Source organism: Carettochelys insculpta, chromosome 4 (assembly GCF_033958435.1).
Source record: "Carettochelys insculpta isolate YL-2023 chromosome 4, ASM3395843v1, whole genome shotgun sequence".
Classification (NCBI taxonomy): domain Eukaryota; kingdom Metazoa; phylum Chordata; order Testudines; family Carettochelyidae; genus Carettochelys; species Carettochelys insculpta.
Window position 1 is genome coordinate 114,658,199 of NC_134140.1, and position 13,372 is coordinate 114,671,570.

At 42.8% G+C, this 13,372-nt stretch overlaps 1 protein-coding gene across 4 annotated transcripts in view; it reads left to right on the forward strand.

The window, feature by feature from the left end:
- The window catches only part of TSPAN5 (tetraspanin 5), a 141,462-nt gene that overhangs the window by 90,785 nt on the left and 37,305 nt on the right, over positions 1–13,372 (forward strand). For all 4 annotated transcript variants that reach the window (XR_012645466.1, XM_074993566.1, XM_074993564.1 and 1 more), the window contains exon 2: positions 12,014–12,064. Coding sequence is in view for 2 of the 4 variants with exons in the window: in XM_074993566.1 (XP_074849667.1) it covers positions 12,014–12,064 (51 nt within the window). In the remaining 2 variants the exon portion in view is untranslated. The remainder of the gene's footprint in view (positions 1–12,013; positions 12,065–13,372) is intronic.

The following is a 13,372-nucleotide window of genomic DNA, read 5'->3' on the forward strand; positions in this document are numbered from 1 at the left end:
GAAAACACTGAAGTTCTAGGAAGAGGATTATTGCTTATGATGTTTCTAAACATGTGAATTAATACTGAGAGAATAGAGAGATCACAGAATGAAATATATAGTGGTATTTATTTTTGTGTTAATTTTGTTCAGTGCAAATAAATAGTTGAAGACAATGAAATGATAAAATATTATTACATGCTGTCTATTTTCACCTGAATGACTTAGTAGAAAGAATTTTGAATAGTTTTGCTCTAAATTGACACTGTGTGGAAGACTGGTTGCAAAATTAATCTTTTGGGAAGTGTTGCACACATATTATATTTTAAAGGATTTAAGCATTTTTGTTCTTCCTAACCTTCTCTTTATAGTAACAGAGAGGAAGCCGTGCTAGTCTATACACTATCAAAACAAAAAGCAGTCAAGCAGCACTTTAAAGACTAGCAAAATAGTTTATTAGGTGAGCTTTCGTGGGACAGACCCACTTCTTCAGACCATATCCAGACCAGACCAGACTCAATATTTAAGACACAGAGAACCAAAAACAGTAAGCGAGGAGAACAAATCAGAAAAAGATAATCAAGGTGAGCAAATCAGAGAGTGGAGGGTGAGGGGAAGATCAAGAATTTGAGTTAAGTATGCAGACGAGCCCCTATAGTGACTCAAAGTTCACATCACGATTTAAACCGTGTGTTAATGTTCCGAATTTGAATATAAATGTCAGTTCGTCCGCGTCCCTTTCTACAAAGGAGCTATAATTTCCTTTCAGTAACACACATACCTTGAGGTCATTGACAGAATGCCCCATTCCATTAAAATGTTGACTAACTGGTTTGTGAATCTGGAGTGTTTTGATGTCTGTTTTGTGCCCGTTGACCCTTTGTCTAAGGGAGTTAGAAGTCTGTCCAATATACAAAGCATCTGGGCATTGTTGGCACATGATGGTATTATTAGTCATTTTGCATAGGTCTAAATGGCTATACCAGATGCAAGGCAAGAAAGAATTGGGTAATTTTCTCTAAAATATCTAAAGTAATTTGTAGGTGGGGGTAAAATTATGCTTTTTTTAGGATTTTTATAGATCCAGAGCAGTTCTTGTGACTAAAATGAAGTTAGTTCTGTCTTGACTGAAAGCAGAATATTGTTTCTTTGCAAATCAGAGGGAAGAGAATTCTGCCAACTAGTTTGGGTGTAAAGGAAGACAGATTAGGGCAAACAAGGTGTGGGATATTTGTAGAAGAGTTGTGGGAAATATACTGTTTTTGGCTGGCATGTGGACATTGACTCAAAACCGGACTATTTTGTGTATATGTTCACTCCCTTTGAGGTTTTCCGGAAATGTTGGTTTTGTAGTTGTAAACTGAAAACTCCAAAGTGATCCCTGGAGAAACTCACTGGTTTCATGGTGATACCCTTTTCTGCCACAGGTTTTCATTTTATTTTAGCATCTTTGTGTCATTCTTCATGATACTATGTCTGTCCTTATGGTAGTTTGGCCTCTGATCCTTTCTACCTGTCAGCCGCTGCCCTTGCTTTAGCTGCCTTTGAAAGGGAAAGGGATGGTGATTTCTATCTTTGGGGATGGAGCGGGGAAGAGCAACATACACATCTTCTTACCTTCTATAAGTGTCATCAAATAATAGGCTGCAGTTCCCCTACCAACAAGCTTGTTGGCAGCAGAACTAAGAATGTAGTTTCAGTCCTCCTCCTGTCTCCTCTACTCAGAGAATTATGGAAGTGTAGAACTGGAGGAGGACTAAATAATATAGTTATTAGTCCTGACCATTCTTGACGGGTGTTTGCCTAGCTTGTTCTTAGAGACTTCTAATGGTCGATTCCACAACTTTGCTGGGCAATTGCTTCCAGTGTTTACTTGCCCTGTCAGTTTTTCCTAATGTCCAACTCATAATGTTTATTACAGGATGAGTTTCCTTTGGCTCAAGTCAAATATCCTTATGATATTCACTTTTTACAACTAACAAGACAATATTTTACCCTTATAAGCCTCAACTCCAGTCAGAAGGCCAGGATCTCAGGTGGTGTAAATCCCATTAAAGTCTGTTCTCCCATGGTAATTTATGGCTCCAGGTCTGGGCCAAAATACACATGTACAACTTACCTATTGAAGTATTGTCACGCTATTTCTTTTCGCACTTATGTAGAAGACAGCAATGAACTGCCCACACAAGATAGCACTCACCAAAGCTTTTCAAAGATTTTTTTTGTTGTTTCCAAATGCAACAATATGGTTGTTCTTATTAAAAGTTTAATCCTTCAAACTTCTAATTTGTTTTTTTTTCCTACTGTTTCATTCACTTTGCAAGAATAGGGTCTTTTCCCCTTCCTTGTCTTACAAAGGGGATGTATTTGTCAGCTTCATTTATGTGCTCATTGTGCAGCTTTAACTCTTTAAGTTTCAAAGAAATTGAGTTGGACCATGAGGACGTCATACAGTTTGTACAAGAAAGTTGTATTATGTTAGAAAAACAGCCGAGTTAGTTGTAACTAAGGTGTCCTTTTTTGGCTCGTAATAGAGGTATCACAGAGGAGATTATACTTTAAGCAGTTGGTATTTCATACTCTGGTTTGATTTGGAAGGTTTAAACATAATCTGTCTTTATTAGAGCTGGGACCCAAACAAAAATCTGAGATCTGGGTTCAGATCAGAGTTCACAGCTTGAACCAATCTCCGTAGTGGGACAAAGCCAAATGTCCTGAACTTTGGGAGAGTTCAAATTTGGGTCTGGAATTTGAAACTCCATGTTTAGAAACACTTGTAGGTGGTGTCTTTGTTCTGCCTTCTAGACAAGAGGATTTGGATGCAGGATTTTGATTCAATCTGATGTTAAATAATTATATTCTGTTCGTACTGAAGAAACATCTGATTCTTGAGCTACTGTTCCAGTTTCTACCTTGCTGTTATCTAGTAAACAGTACATCCCAGAAGATGATGGGCACAGGATTTCAGAATAGTTTAGACTTTACTCCAAAAAGATCAGTTTAGCTTTTACTAACTACTTCCTGTGTGCTTATATTGGTTGGGCCATCTCTGGAAAGGGTGTAACATCCTTCAGAACTTGAAGGCTCATTGTTAAAATAACGGTAGCTCATTTAAAAAGAAACCCCTTACTTTGAGTTACTAACAACTGAGCTTAGTTTAAACAGTGAAATAATTTTGAGTCTAATGCTGAGGTTTGCAATGCGCTTTCTGTTCACCACAGGTGGTGAACTGGACACTGTCGTGTGGTGAAATGTGGCTCCTTAGAACCACACTCATGGAGCGCGCTCTGCACACGTGCCCCACCACTTGGTGGGACAAACATGAGGCGGCTCCTCCTACGGCTCCAGTGACTGTGTTTCGTAGCGCAGCTCCAGCTGTGGCGCCTCGTTCAGCCCACATGATGGCAGCTCCAGTCACAGCTTGGCTCACCTGGTGGCAGCTCCAGCTGCTGTATGGGGTGGCTGCAGCTGTGGTGAGGCTCGCACGGTGGCATGGCTCCAGCAGCTACTCTGGTGAGTCACTGGCAATTTGTGCCGTGGGGGTGGGGAGTGGGAAATAGCGGGGTGGCAATGGCGGCGCCTGGCTGGTGAGCAGGGAGGGAGTTGTGGCAATTGTTAATTTCTTTTGGACACCACTGATCTAATACATTTCTTACTATCAATGTTCACTGTTTGTACTTCACACAGTTTGGGCTCTGCAGCGAGGCTGGCCAATTTCATTTTGTGTTCCCAGGCAGCTTCAGTTTCTTGTTCTCCTGCTTCACCTCAGTGCTGCTGCATTTTGTATTTCTAAGTGAAAGAAAAAAAAATAGATGTGAAGAGAAGTAGAAAAAGAAATGATGAAACAAATCTCAGTTGTGTAGTTAATCCCTTGGAAATGGAGCTTTCTGGGCCCAGGACTGCGTGCACGCATAGGGCTTGATTTGGATTGCAAATAGCACAGTACACAATAAAAAGCAAAAGGGAGTATTGGAGGGAAGAGCCAAAGACTGGATATCTTGAAGCTCAGGGCCTCAGTATTTTCATGGTTTTCTGTGACATTAATCAGCAGCAGTAGTGGCCTTGTGACACAGATCATATGCCATGGGGGAATTCCCTGCTTGTGGAAGTAGAGGAAATAGCTCCTTCCAAGGCATCTGGCCTGCAGTGGGGTGGAGGGTTTGGAGCCCCAGCTGCGGTCTGGATCCAGACTGTAGCTTCTGCTGGAGGATGGGGGTCGGAGGGCCAGAAAGTGGCTGTTGATTCCGCTGATGCTTACCGCTATTGCCCCAGCTGCGAGATGGAAGGCAACCAGCAGCCGTCTCAGCGGTTTGCTGGGAAGCTTTCTATGACTACTGTGATTGGCTGGAACTCTGGCCATTCAGAGCAGTGGAGGACTGTGCCTGGGAGCAAGGGGGAGGGGGTGTCTGGGGGTGCTGCAAAGGTAAGTGCCCCCTGTCACCCGGACCCCACACTTCCAGACAGCTCCTGTGCCCCCTCCCATCCAGACCACCATCTCACCACCCTGACCCCTCCCTCCAAACCCTCCTGCACCTTTCCGCTCACCTAGACCTACCCCGCCACCCGCTCCTGCACCCGCTCCATCCCAGATCACCCATCCTCAGTTCTTCCCTCCCCACCCAGATCCTCCAATTCCCAGCCTGTCCTGAACCCTTCTGTCCCGACGCCCATAGCCCTGGCCCTAAAACAGCTGGGGACCACATCAGTGGAGTGGGTTGTTGTTGGTTTTTTTCCTCTTTTTTTTTTTCTTAGTTTTTTTGCTTCTTGCTTCTCTGCTCACCCCCCGCCCCAGCCCCAAACACACACACAATGATTTGTTTGCGGGTCAGTGGCCCCGATCCAAAAAAAGGTTCCCCACACCTGTTCTAGGCACTGATGTAGAGAAGATCCCTTCCTCCATATAGAGAGAGGTTAAAAGTGTGTTAGAAGCAAGTCAGCTTCAGGGTCAGTAGGGGGCATGCATTTTATTGCTGACCTTCAGATATAGAAAGTGCCCAATAGCAGTGGTTCCTCACCTTTTCACTAGTGCAGACTCCCAGTCACCCCCAGAACTGTTCACAGACCCTCATCAAAGCCAATTCTGTTTTCTGTGATCATTTTTATTTTTTCCTCACAACCCCCCTGCAACACCTTGTGGACCCCCAGAGGTCTGTGGATCGCAGGCCAAGGGCAGAGGGTGTGTGGGGAGAGGTGGGTCCTCTTGCAGTATAGACTGCCATGTTACTTCCCTAGGCTTCCTGTCCAGGCCGCCCGAGAGGTCTTTGCAGCCTGTTGTTGGAGAGGCTAGGCTGTTCGTCTGGGGAAAGTTCAACATAACAACCCTCCCAGGTTAGTCATAGCCGCTGCAGTAAATCCGATTATTCCGGATCAGGGGTTGGCAACCTGCGGCTCCGGAGGTGCATGCGGGCTCTTTGAGGGGTCATTTGCAGCTCCGAGAGCTGCCACTGCTGACTCCATGTGTGGCTCTGGAGGCTGCTACCACCGTCGCTTAAGCAAAAAACTAAATTCAGTTGTGCGCTGTTGAATGAACTGAATATAGTTTGTTGTTTTAAGCAGCGGCAGCTGAAGCTGCTGAGCAGTCAGCCGTGGCTGGGAAGGGAAAGCCGGCTGGGCAGGGAGACGTCCCACATGTGTGGAAGTCTAAGCCAGCATGAAAGCTGCGGGGAGGGGCAGCTGAGCGTGCCCCTGCTCAAGCCGTACAACTGAGCTGAGATGGAGGTGGTGGTGGTGGGGAGGTAGGGGGGAGGCAGCGACTATCGCAGAACTATGCGCTGAGGTGAGATAAGCCCAGGGCAGGGAGAGCTTGAAAGTGTTAAGCCTGGGGGCAGGGGAGGAGGTTGGTGCTCAGAGAGGTTAAGCTTTGGGAGTCCGGGGAGGGAGGTTGGAGCTCAGAGGGGTTAAACCTATGAGCAGTGGGGTGAAGGTTGTGGCTCAGAGGGGTTCGTCCTGTGGATGTGGGGGTGGATTTGCAGCATGGGGGGGTAAAGCCTGGGGAGAGGGGAAGAATTTGGGGGCTAAGGCGGGTAAAGCCTGGAGATGGGAATAACAGCTTTCTAACTGCTACAAATCATTGTGTGTGTGCTGTTCTTAAAATAGGGATGATAAAAAGCACGGTTTGACCTTATTCATTAAGGACTGTCCTGTATTCACATGAATTGCAGCTCTTCAAGGATTGATTTTTATAACTGAATTTGAAAAAATGGCTCTTCTCACAATTTCGGTTGCAGACCCCTGTTCCAGATGTTTGGTAGTTCTCCTTACATCTGAGGAGGCACTTTGAATCTGATCTAACATATAGTGTGTGCTTGGTGGTGGTGGGATGTAGATAGCAGACAATTAGTTTTGGTCTAATCATCCTCTCTTCTGGGTGGTGGACAGGGCTTCCCTCCCTTGCCTTTCAGGCCACTGAAACTGACGTGAGGATTATTTCTTTGTAATTAATGAATCATGTTGAATTCCAGAATTCTTGGGGATAATGTTCTCTTGTCATTGGGCTGAGGCAGGTTTCAGGTCTGACGTCCTGTGTTCCATCAGGGCCTGGAACGGAAGCCTCATATCTAAAAGTGCGTTGTCAGGTAACTTAAATTCTTTTAGGTAGAGTTTCTCTGGTTATCTGTTGGGACTTAAGAATTGATCTCGCCATCCCCAAGTAGGTAGTTATTTAAAATCAATATTTTTTGTTTATTAAAGGAGTCTGTGTAAATCAGGTTTTCCATGTGCCACTTACATATACAAGCTTATTACCTAATACATTAGTGAGACTTTAAGGTGCTACCGGACTGCTTATTTGTTATGCAAACATAGGCATAGTTCTGACTTTCCTTGTTTGCCACATATGTAATGTGTGGTGTTAGTGTCTCCTGAAGGTAATTGTGTACAGTTGGACTGCCCAGCTGCTCTTGTGACAGAACTGGCAGCCAGAAGCACAGCAGGCAAGGATACCTATTGTTCTGGACTACCTGTCTGTCGAGAGAAGGCCCCCCCCCCCCCCAATTGTCCACAAAGCTTTTTTGTTGACATAATCTGTTGACAGCAGTGTTATGCCTCATGGCTGACAGGCAGAATGCTGATGGCGAAAGTGCTGAATTTTGTCAACAGACTGTCAATAAAATGCATTTTGTGTATGGATGTTCCGTCAGTTTTGTTGAGAAAACTGGGGTTTTGTTGACAAAACTTGCTAGTGTAACCTTAGCCAGACTGATTCTGCAGCCCTGTGCACAAACCAGACAATTGACTTTAATTGGAGTCAAGCCTCTATAAGGACCAGAGCACTAGAACTTTTGGGCAAGAGATGCTTGCTTTGTAAAATTAAACATACAGATGTAATCTTGAGGATATTTGCTAATGATTTAACTTTACTACTATGTAAAATGTTTGACACTGTCCCTTTCTGAAAACATGGCTAAATTTGGAGTGTTTTGGTTAATATTCAGTTAGTGTTTTATAGAAATTCTTGTGGCATGTACCTAAGATTGCCTCTTTAAAAATTCATAATAGTAAGAAGTGAAATCGCGGTGGATCTGTTGAGTTCAGTGCTGGGGAATCCCCTCTGTTTCCCCTCTCCTCTTCTTGTTCTCATTTCTTAGAAAAAGAGATGTATTTTCTTGGCATGGTTTTGGAAAGAAAAATCATTAGTATACTAAGTTGTTTGCATAGCTCTTAAGAGGAAAATACGCTAAATGCCAAAAATATCTGTGAACAGAATCAGAGAAACCACAAAGAAAATCGGTTTGCCATTCAAGCAAAATTCCATTGCGTGGCCATGAACCACTGCATATGTAGTTGCCTCTGGAACAAGCTCTTCAGTTTTTAAAGCCACAGGAAAAAAGCACACACGTGCACCCACTTTCCTCCCCCCCCCCTTTGTTTTTCTTTCTATATTAGAGGATTTGCTTGGCTTCATTTCAATGGTGTATCTTTCTACTGCTATACAGATGTAAAAAGTGTTTAAGTCTTAAAAAGAGCTCTGTCCCTGCATGCTGGAGTGGTGTGTGCATTTTGGTGAGTCGTAGACTTACTAATTTGACAGGCATTATCTTACATTGCAGTTAATTTATTCAGTACCATTTAGTAAGCGGGCAGCGCAAGGAGAGAAGATGTTTAGTGTGCCCCTTCTGTTTACCAGATAGATCATTTTTAGGAGTTTCAGCGCAGAACTCCTGCAATCTTTTGGGTAACTTCACGTTTGGTTAACTCACAAAGTCAGTTCTTGCCATGTAATTTACTAATTGAAATAGATTTATGTTGATGTTACATGGAATCCCAGTTGTCTCTTCACCTTTCCTTCATGGCAGGAAAACATTGTCAGGATTATTTCTCTTTAGACCTTGGAACATTCTAACTTCTTGAAAGTAATTTGCTGGTATATGTAGTACAGAAATGGTACAGGCTTATGGTATTGTGCCATGTAGACAACCAATTACCCCTATTATTCAGGGACATAGGAAGTAGCAAAATTTTTTAGTAGAGTTGGGGAGGCAAGGTGGATCAGGGAATTCATATTTAGAGCCTTTGTCTCTAGTTACTAATTTGTAACTAACCCAGTTCAAACTGGCTTCAGATTTGACTAGTGGACAGTTCTGCATGATACATTTGCCATCTGTGCCACTAACTGGAATCCTTGTTGGCAGTCTCAGCAGAGAGGCCAAAGAATAAAATGTACTTGAAGGAACAGTTCCTCATCTGGTGTGACCTGGCATATCTCCCGGGACTTCAGTGGAGCTGCATTGACTTACATCAGTTGAGGATCTAGTTTTCAGTGTATAGTCTGAAATGCTAGGAGAGAGTGACCCCTGTCTGACAAGGTGTGAGGAAGGCTTGCTATATTCTATCAGTTGTGTGAAGAAACAAAGGACTCCGGTTTTCAAGTTTTGTCATGTTCCTTCAGTTGAGGAGACTGATCAGTAGTGGTGACATGTTTCAAAGTCACAGAGAAATACCATTTCCTTTCATGCTTTAGATGGCATATCCAGCCAGTGTCCCTGATTGCTTAGATGTTGTCTCTGAGTCTGCCTCTCTGGTTCCCTCATTTTACCTTGGACCTACTCTTCCTTCCTGTTCTTGCATCTTTGGCTCCTGTAATTAGTTGGTCTTTGTGTGTGTGATTTTTTCCCCCTATTTGTTCTGATTTGTTTTTAATTGTAGTCTTTCTCTTCTCAGGGTATGTCTTCGCTATGCGGAAGATAGACCTGGTCAGAATTGGTCTTCTAGGGCTGGATTTCACAGGTCTAATACGGACGTGTGAAATTGAACTGTTTGGGGTCAGCAGTTGACCAACTGTAATGGCCATCCTCTGTGAGGACGACCAGCTAAGTCGATTGTAGATAAGTCGATTCTAGCTACACGATTGCTGTAGCTGGAATTCCATATCTACAATCAACTTTAATGCCTAGTGTAGACCTGGCCGTACTTTTGTTGAGGGCCAGCTGCGTGTTTCTTTTTGTCATGGTGGCTCCATCCAATTAGAAGGATCTCCTTATGCTGGCATTCCTCCAGCTGCTGCTCAGAGGCAAATAGACAGAGTCCTAGGGTAAGCATTACGTTTGCGTATAAAATCAAAGTTTAGTAGCCATCATGTGTATCTCACCATTTTGCTGAGAAATATCTCCCAGTACTGGAAGAGCTGGTTTTGTGCTTTTACATTCCTTGGCCGCTGGGTGTTATCACACTTGGTTGGACAATTATCACCTCACGAAGACAGTGCTAGTGTTGTTCTGTAATTATGGGGATGTAATCGGATTTTTTCCTGGCACGGAGGATCACAATTTTCACCTGTCATGGTCCTAGCATGTTCATGTTCATCAGGTAGTGGAGTATTCTGGTTGACCAAAGATGATGCTACACATTTATCGTTTGGCCATATCAGCTGAATGCACACTTCGACTGAACTAATAATATGCCTGGGAATCATAGCACATGAGTAAAACAATCTTTTCCTGTTGGCAGAGAGTAGGTATTTGTTGTAGTGATTACAGTGCATTGCCCCAGGATAGTTATTTTTGAGTAGTTATTTTGCTCATTAATTATGTGCTGTTATGGGTTGTGTGTGTTTTGGGTGTGTGCATGCGCATGTGTGCTTTTATATTAAATCCTCAAATTTTTGACTGTTACACAATTGAAGATCAACATGGCATTTGTTAATCCTGTGTGCATATGAAGTACTGAAGATAATCCATGGAACAGAGAGTTCCTTAAATAGTCAACTGTCCCTTGAAATCATGGTGATTGTGATGTAATGAATAGTAAATATTCACTCAAAATTTGTCAGCTGTGGCTCAGTTTCCATTAACTTGGACCAATTTGTGGTTTGAGATGAGTACTTTACAAACCCTCATCTATTTCAATAGACTTTAGTTCTGGTTTGCGAAAACTTCAAAAATGTTTAAATCAGATGAGGCAAAACTGGAAAGCAGATTTTTGCAAAATTTCTCTAATCAAAATCACAAGCATAGCTCAGCTCTGCAAGTTCTACTTGAGAAAAGAGACAAGTGCACAGCTTTTGAAATGTAGTTCAGGTACTCCTATTTACTCTTCTTTCTTAATTTACTTACTTTGTCTTTAATATGCAGTAAACCCTTGATTTTAATGGACTAATGGGGAAGAGGTGTCCGTTAATGCTGGAAGGCTATTATAGCCAATTGGTTATACTGTCTGATGAAGCAATGACCTTCCCAGCCCATCACTCATTCCTGTTTTCTGGTCCCCTTCCCTTCCCCTGTCCTGCTCCATTCTTCCCCTTGCATCTTCATCTCCCTCTCCCACTTACAAGGAGAGAAGCTGAATGCCAGCCTGGTTCCTTATACCTCCTGCAGCTCTCAGCACTGTGGCTCCTCCAGCCCCTGGCTCCAAGGTGCCCACGCAAAGGATGTGTGTGGCCACCCCCAGCCTGCTAGCAGGCAGCAGCCTCTGACAACATGGCTGCTGCTCAATGCCATTGCAGGCAGTGGCAGTGGGCACTGACATGCTCCATGTACACAGGGCTGGGGGCGGGGAAACTCCTGCACCCCACTGCAGCCTCCCCACCCCCCCCTACTCCTCTGGTCCTGGTGGCCCATCCAGCCACAGCGGCAGCTCTGGTGAGTCTCCGGCATTTATTTGGTGAGGGGGCAGAGGGGCTGGCAGACAGCATCCGTTATTTCCAAAATCCGTTATATATCAGGGTCCATTAAATTGAGGGTTTACTGTACTCCGAATGCAGAAAAAGTGAGATTAGTAGCTTTTAACTACCATTGTAATACACACAGATATGCTATTCTCTTATTGGTTGTATCGCCTACTGGTGGTAATTTGTTCACTTTGAAATACAGAAGTGTCGAATGAATAAGAAATTTATAGAATTGTTTGCTTTAAGTTTATTTTAGAATTATCTCTACTATTTTATTCTGGTCTAAAAATGTTCCCATTGATTTAGATTTAATAGGCCATAACGTGGGCAACATAACTATATCCTGTAATGAATATGGATTGTGGTGCTTTCTTCTTCCAGCTGAATTTCTCTTATTCTGTGTTGCAAGGAAAGCTGCACTGTACAGTAGCCTAGCAAGATGATGATGGTGTGTTGTGTTATCCTGCTGCAGATCTTGTTTTAGGCGAGACTTGGGGTACATTTCTTTGAGCTGACTTATGGGGTGGTTGAGGAGGTGACGTTCATCACATCTGATGTGTATCATTACATGGGCTGTGCCGCTTTAGAGGTTTTCGCCCTAGTCCTGTTCTCTGACTGTTTGCTGCGCTGGGAAAGCACCCTTTTATTCTCTAATTTTAATTGTGGAATTACAGGAAGAGCTGTTAAGTATCAGAGAGGTAGCCATGTTAGTCTGTATCTTCGAGAACAGCAAGAAGTCCTGTGGCACTTTATAGACTAACAGATATTTTGGAGCATAAGCTTTTGTGGGCAAAGACCCTCTTCGTCAGCACTCAATTTTAACATTACTGTTAGAGATACAGAGGTTCCCAGTCAGAGAAGATATATATGAAAAATATTTGTAACAGGAAATTCACATTTCTTACCCTAATTTCTTCTTGTTTCTTTCAGTTTCTGGGCATAGCATTTCTTGGAATTGGATTGTGGGCGTGGAATGAAAAAGTAAGTTGACTACGACAGAAACTCAATTTTATTTTTTTGGTAACGGAGAGGGAGCCGTGCTCGTCTACATACTATCAAAACAAAAAAGCGGTCAAGTAGCACTTTAAAGACTAACAAAAAAATTTTTATTAGGTGAGCTTTTGTGGGACAGACCCACTTCTTCAGACCATAGCTGTACCAGAACATACTCAATATTTAAGGCATAGAAAACCAAAAAGAGTAATCGAAGTTGACAAATCAGAAAAAAATGATCAAGGTGAGCAAATCAGAGAGCGGAGGGGAGCGGGGAAGCCAAGAATGGAATAGCTACATATTACATGAGCCATTGAGCCTCACATTCCACACATTGTCCCTTCTGGAGACAAAAGCAAGACTTACTGTCAACTTGCTTCACCCAGAAGGATATCTCGGTAACTTTTTGGAATCTGCTTTCTCAAGAAAGCTCAACTGACAAATATGTAAAGAATAGCCATTGCAACACCTATAGTGAAAGTAGAGGATAGAGCACCTAAAGGTAGGCAATGTTGGCATGATCATGGCCTCTTTATAAAAGGAAGCAAACCAAAGAGAGTGAATTTTTTCTATTTATGCCTGTGAGTTTACAGCATTACTGTGGCTTAAATTGATTGACTGACACCGCCCCCCCCCCCCAAAAAAAAAAAAGCACAAGAAGCACAAGACTGACTGAGCTATAGTGTTCCTTCAGTTATCATAAAAAAAAAAAAAAGAATGTGCACTAGAATGTCCTTCATTGTGTGACTGATGCTGCAGCTCTTATTCTGTCACAGATAGATAATGTCTGTTAACTAATGTCATTAAAGGTTTGAGAGATTGGACCCAAATTTGAGAGGTTCTTGGGGATGGAAAGTGGGAAGGAAAGGCAATGCCAAACTAGAAGGTATAAAAACAAATCGATTATGTGTTAGAATACTGGTTCCCCAACAAGCTAAATGATGGAAAAAAATGTTTTCTTTCCCTTTCATTTTTTAAAATATTGTTTAATAATAATAAATACTTGTGAAAGCAAATGTATTGTGAGAGTGAATGTTAGTAAAATGCATAAAAAAGAAAAGCTTGGTGTAAGCATGAAGTATTGATATTCTGTTCAGTATTAAGCTCATAGGTGGAGCTGAACCAGCACCGAAATAATACATTGGAAATCCCAGTCACTGGTTCAGCTTTTGCACTAAAAATTCAGAATGAAATTATCTGTCTTGGAAGCAAGTAAGTCAGTTGGAACCTTCCAATTGTTCCATGTGTTTTCCTGCTGAATACTGACACTTTAAAATAATAAGACAGGATTTCATT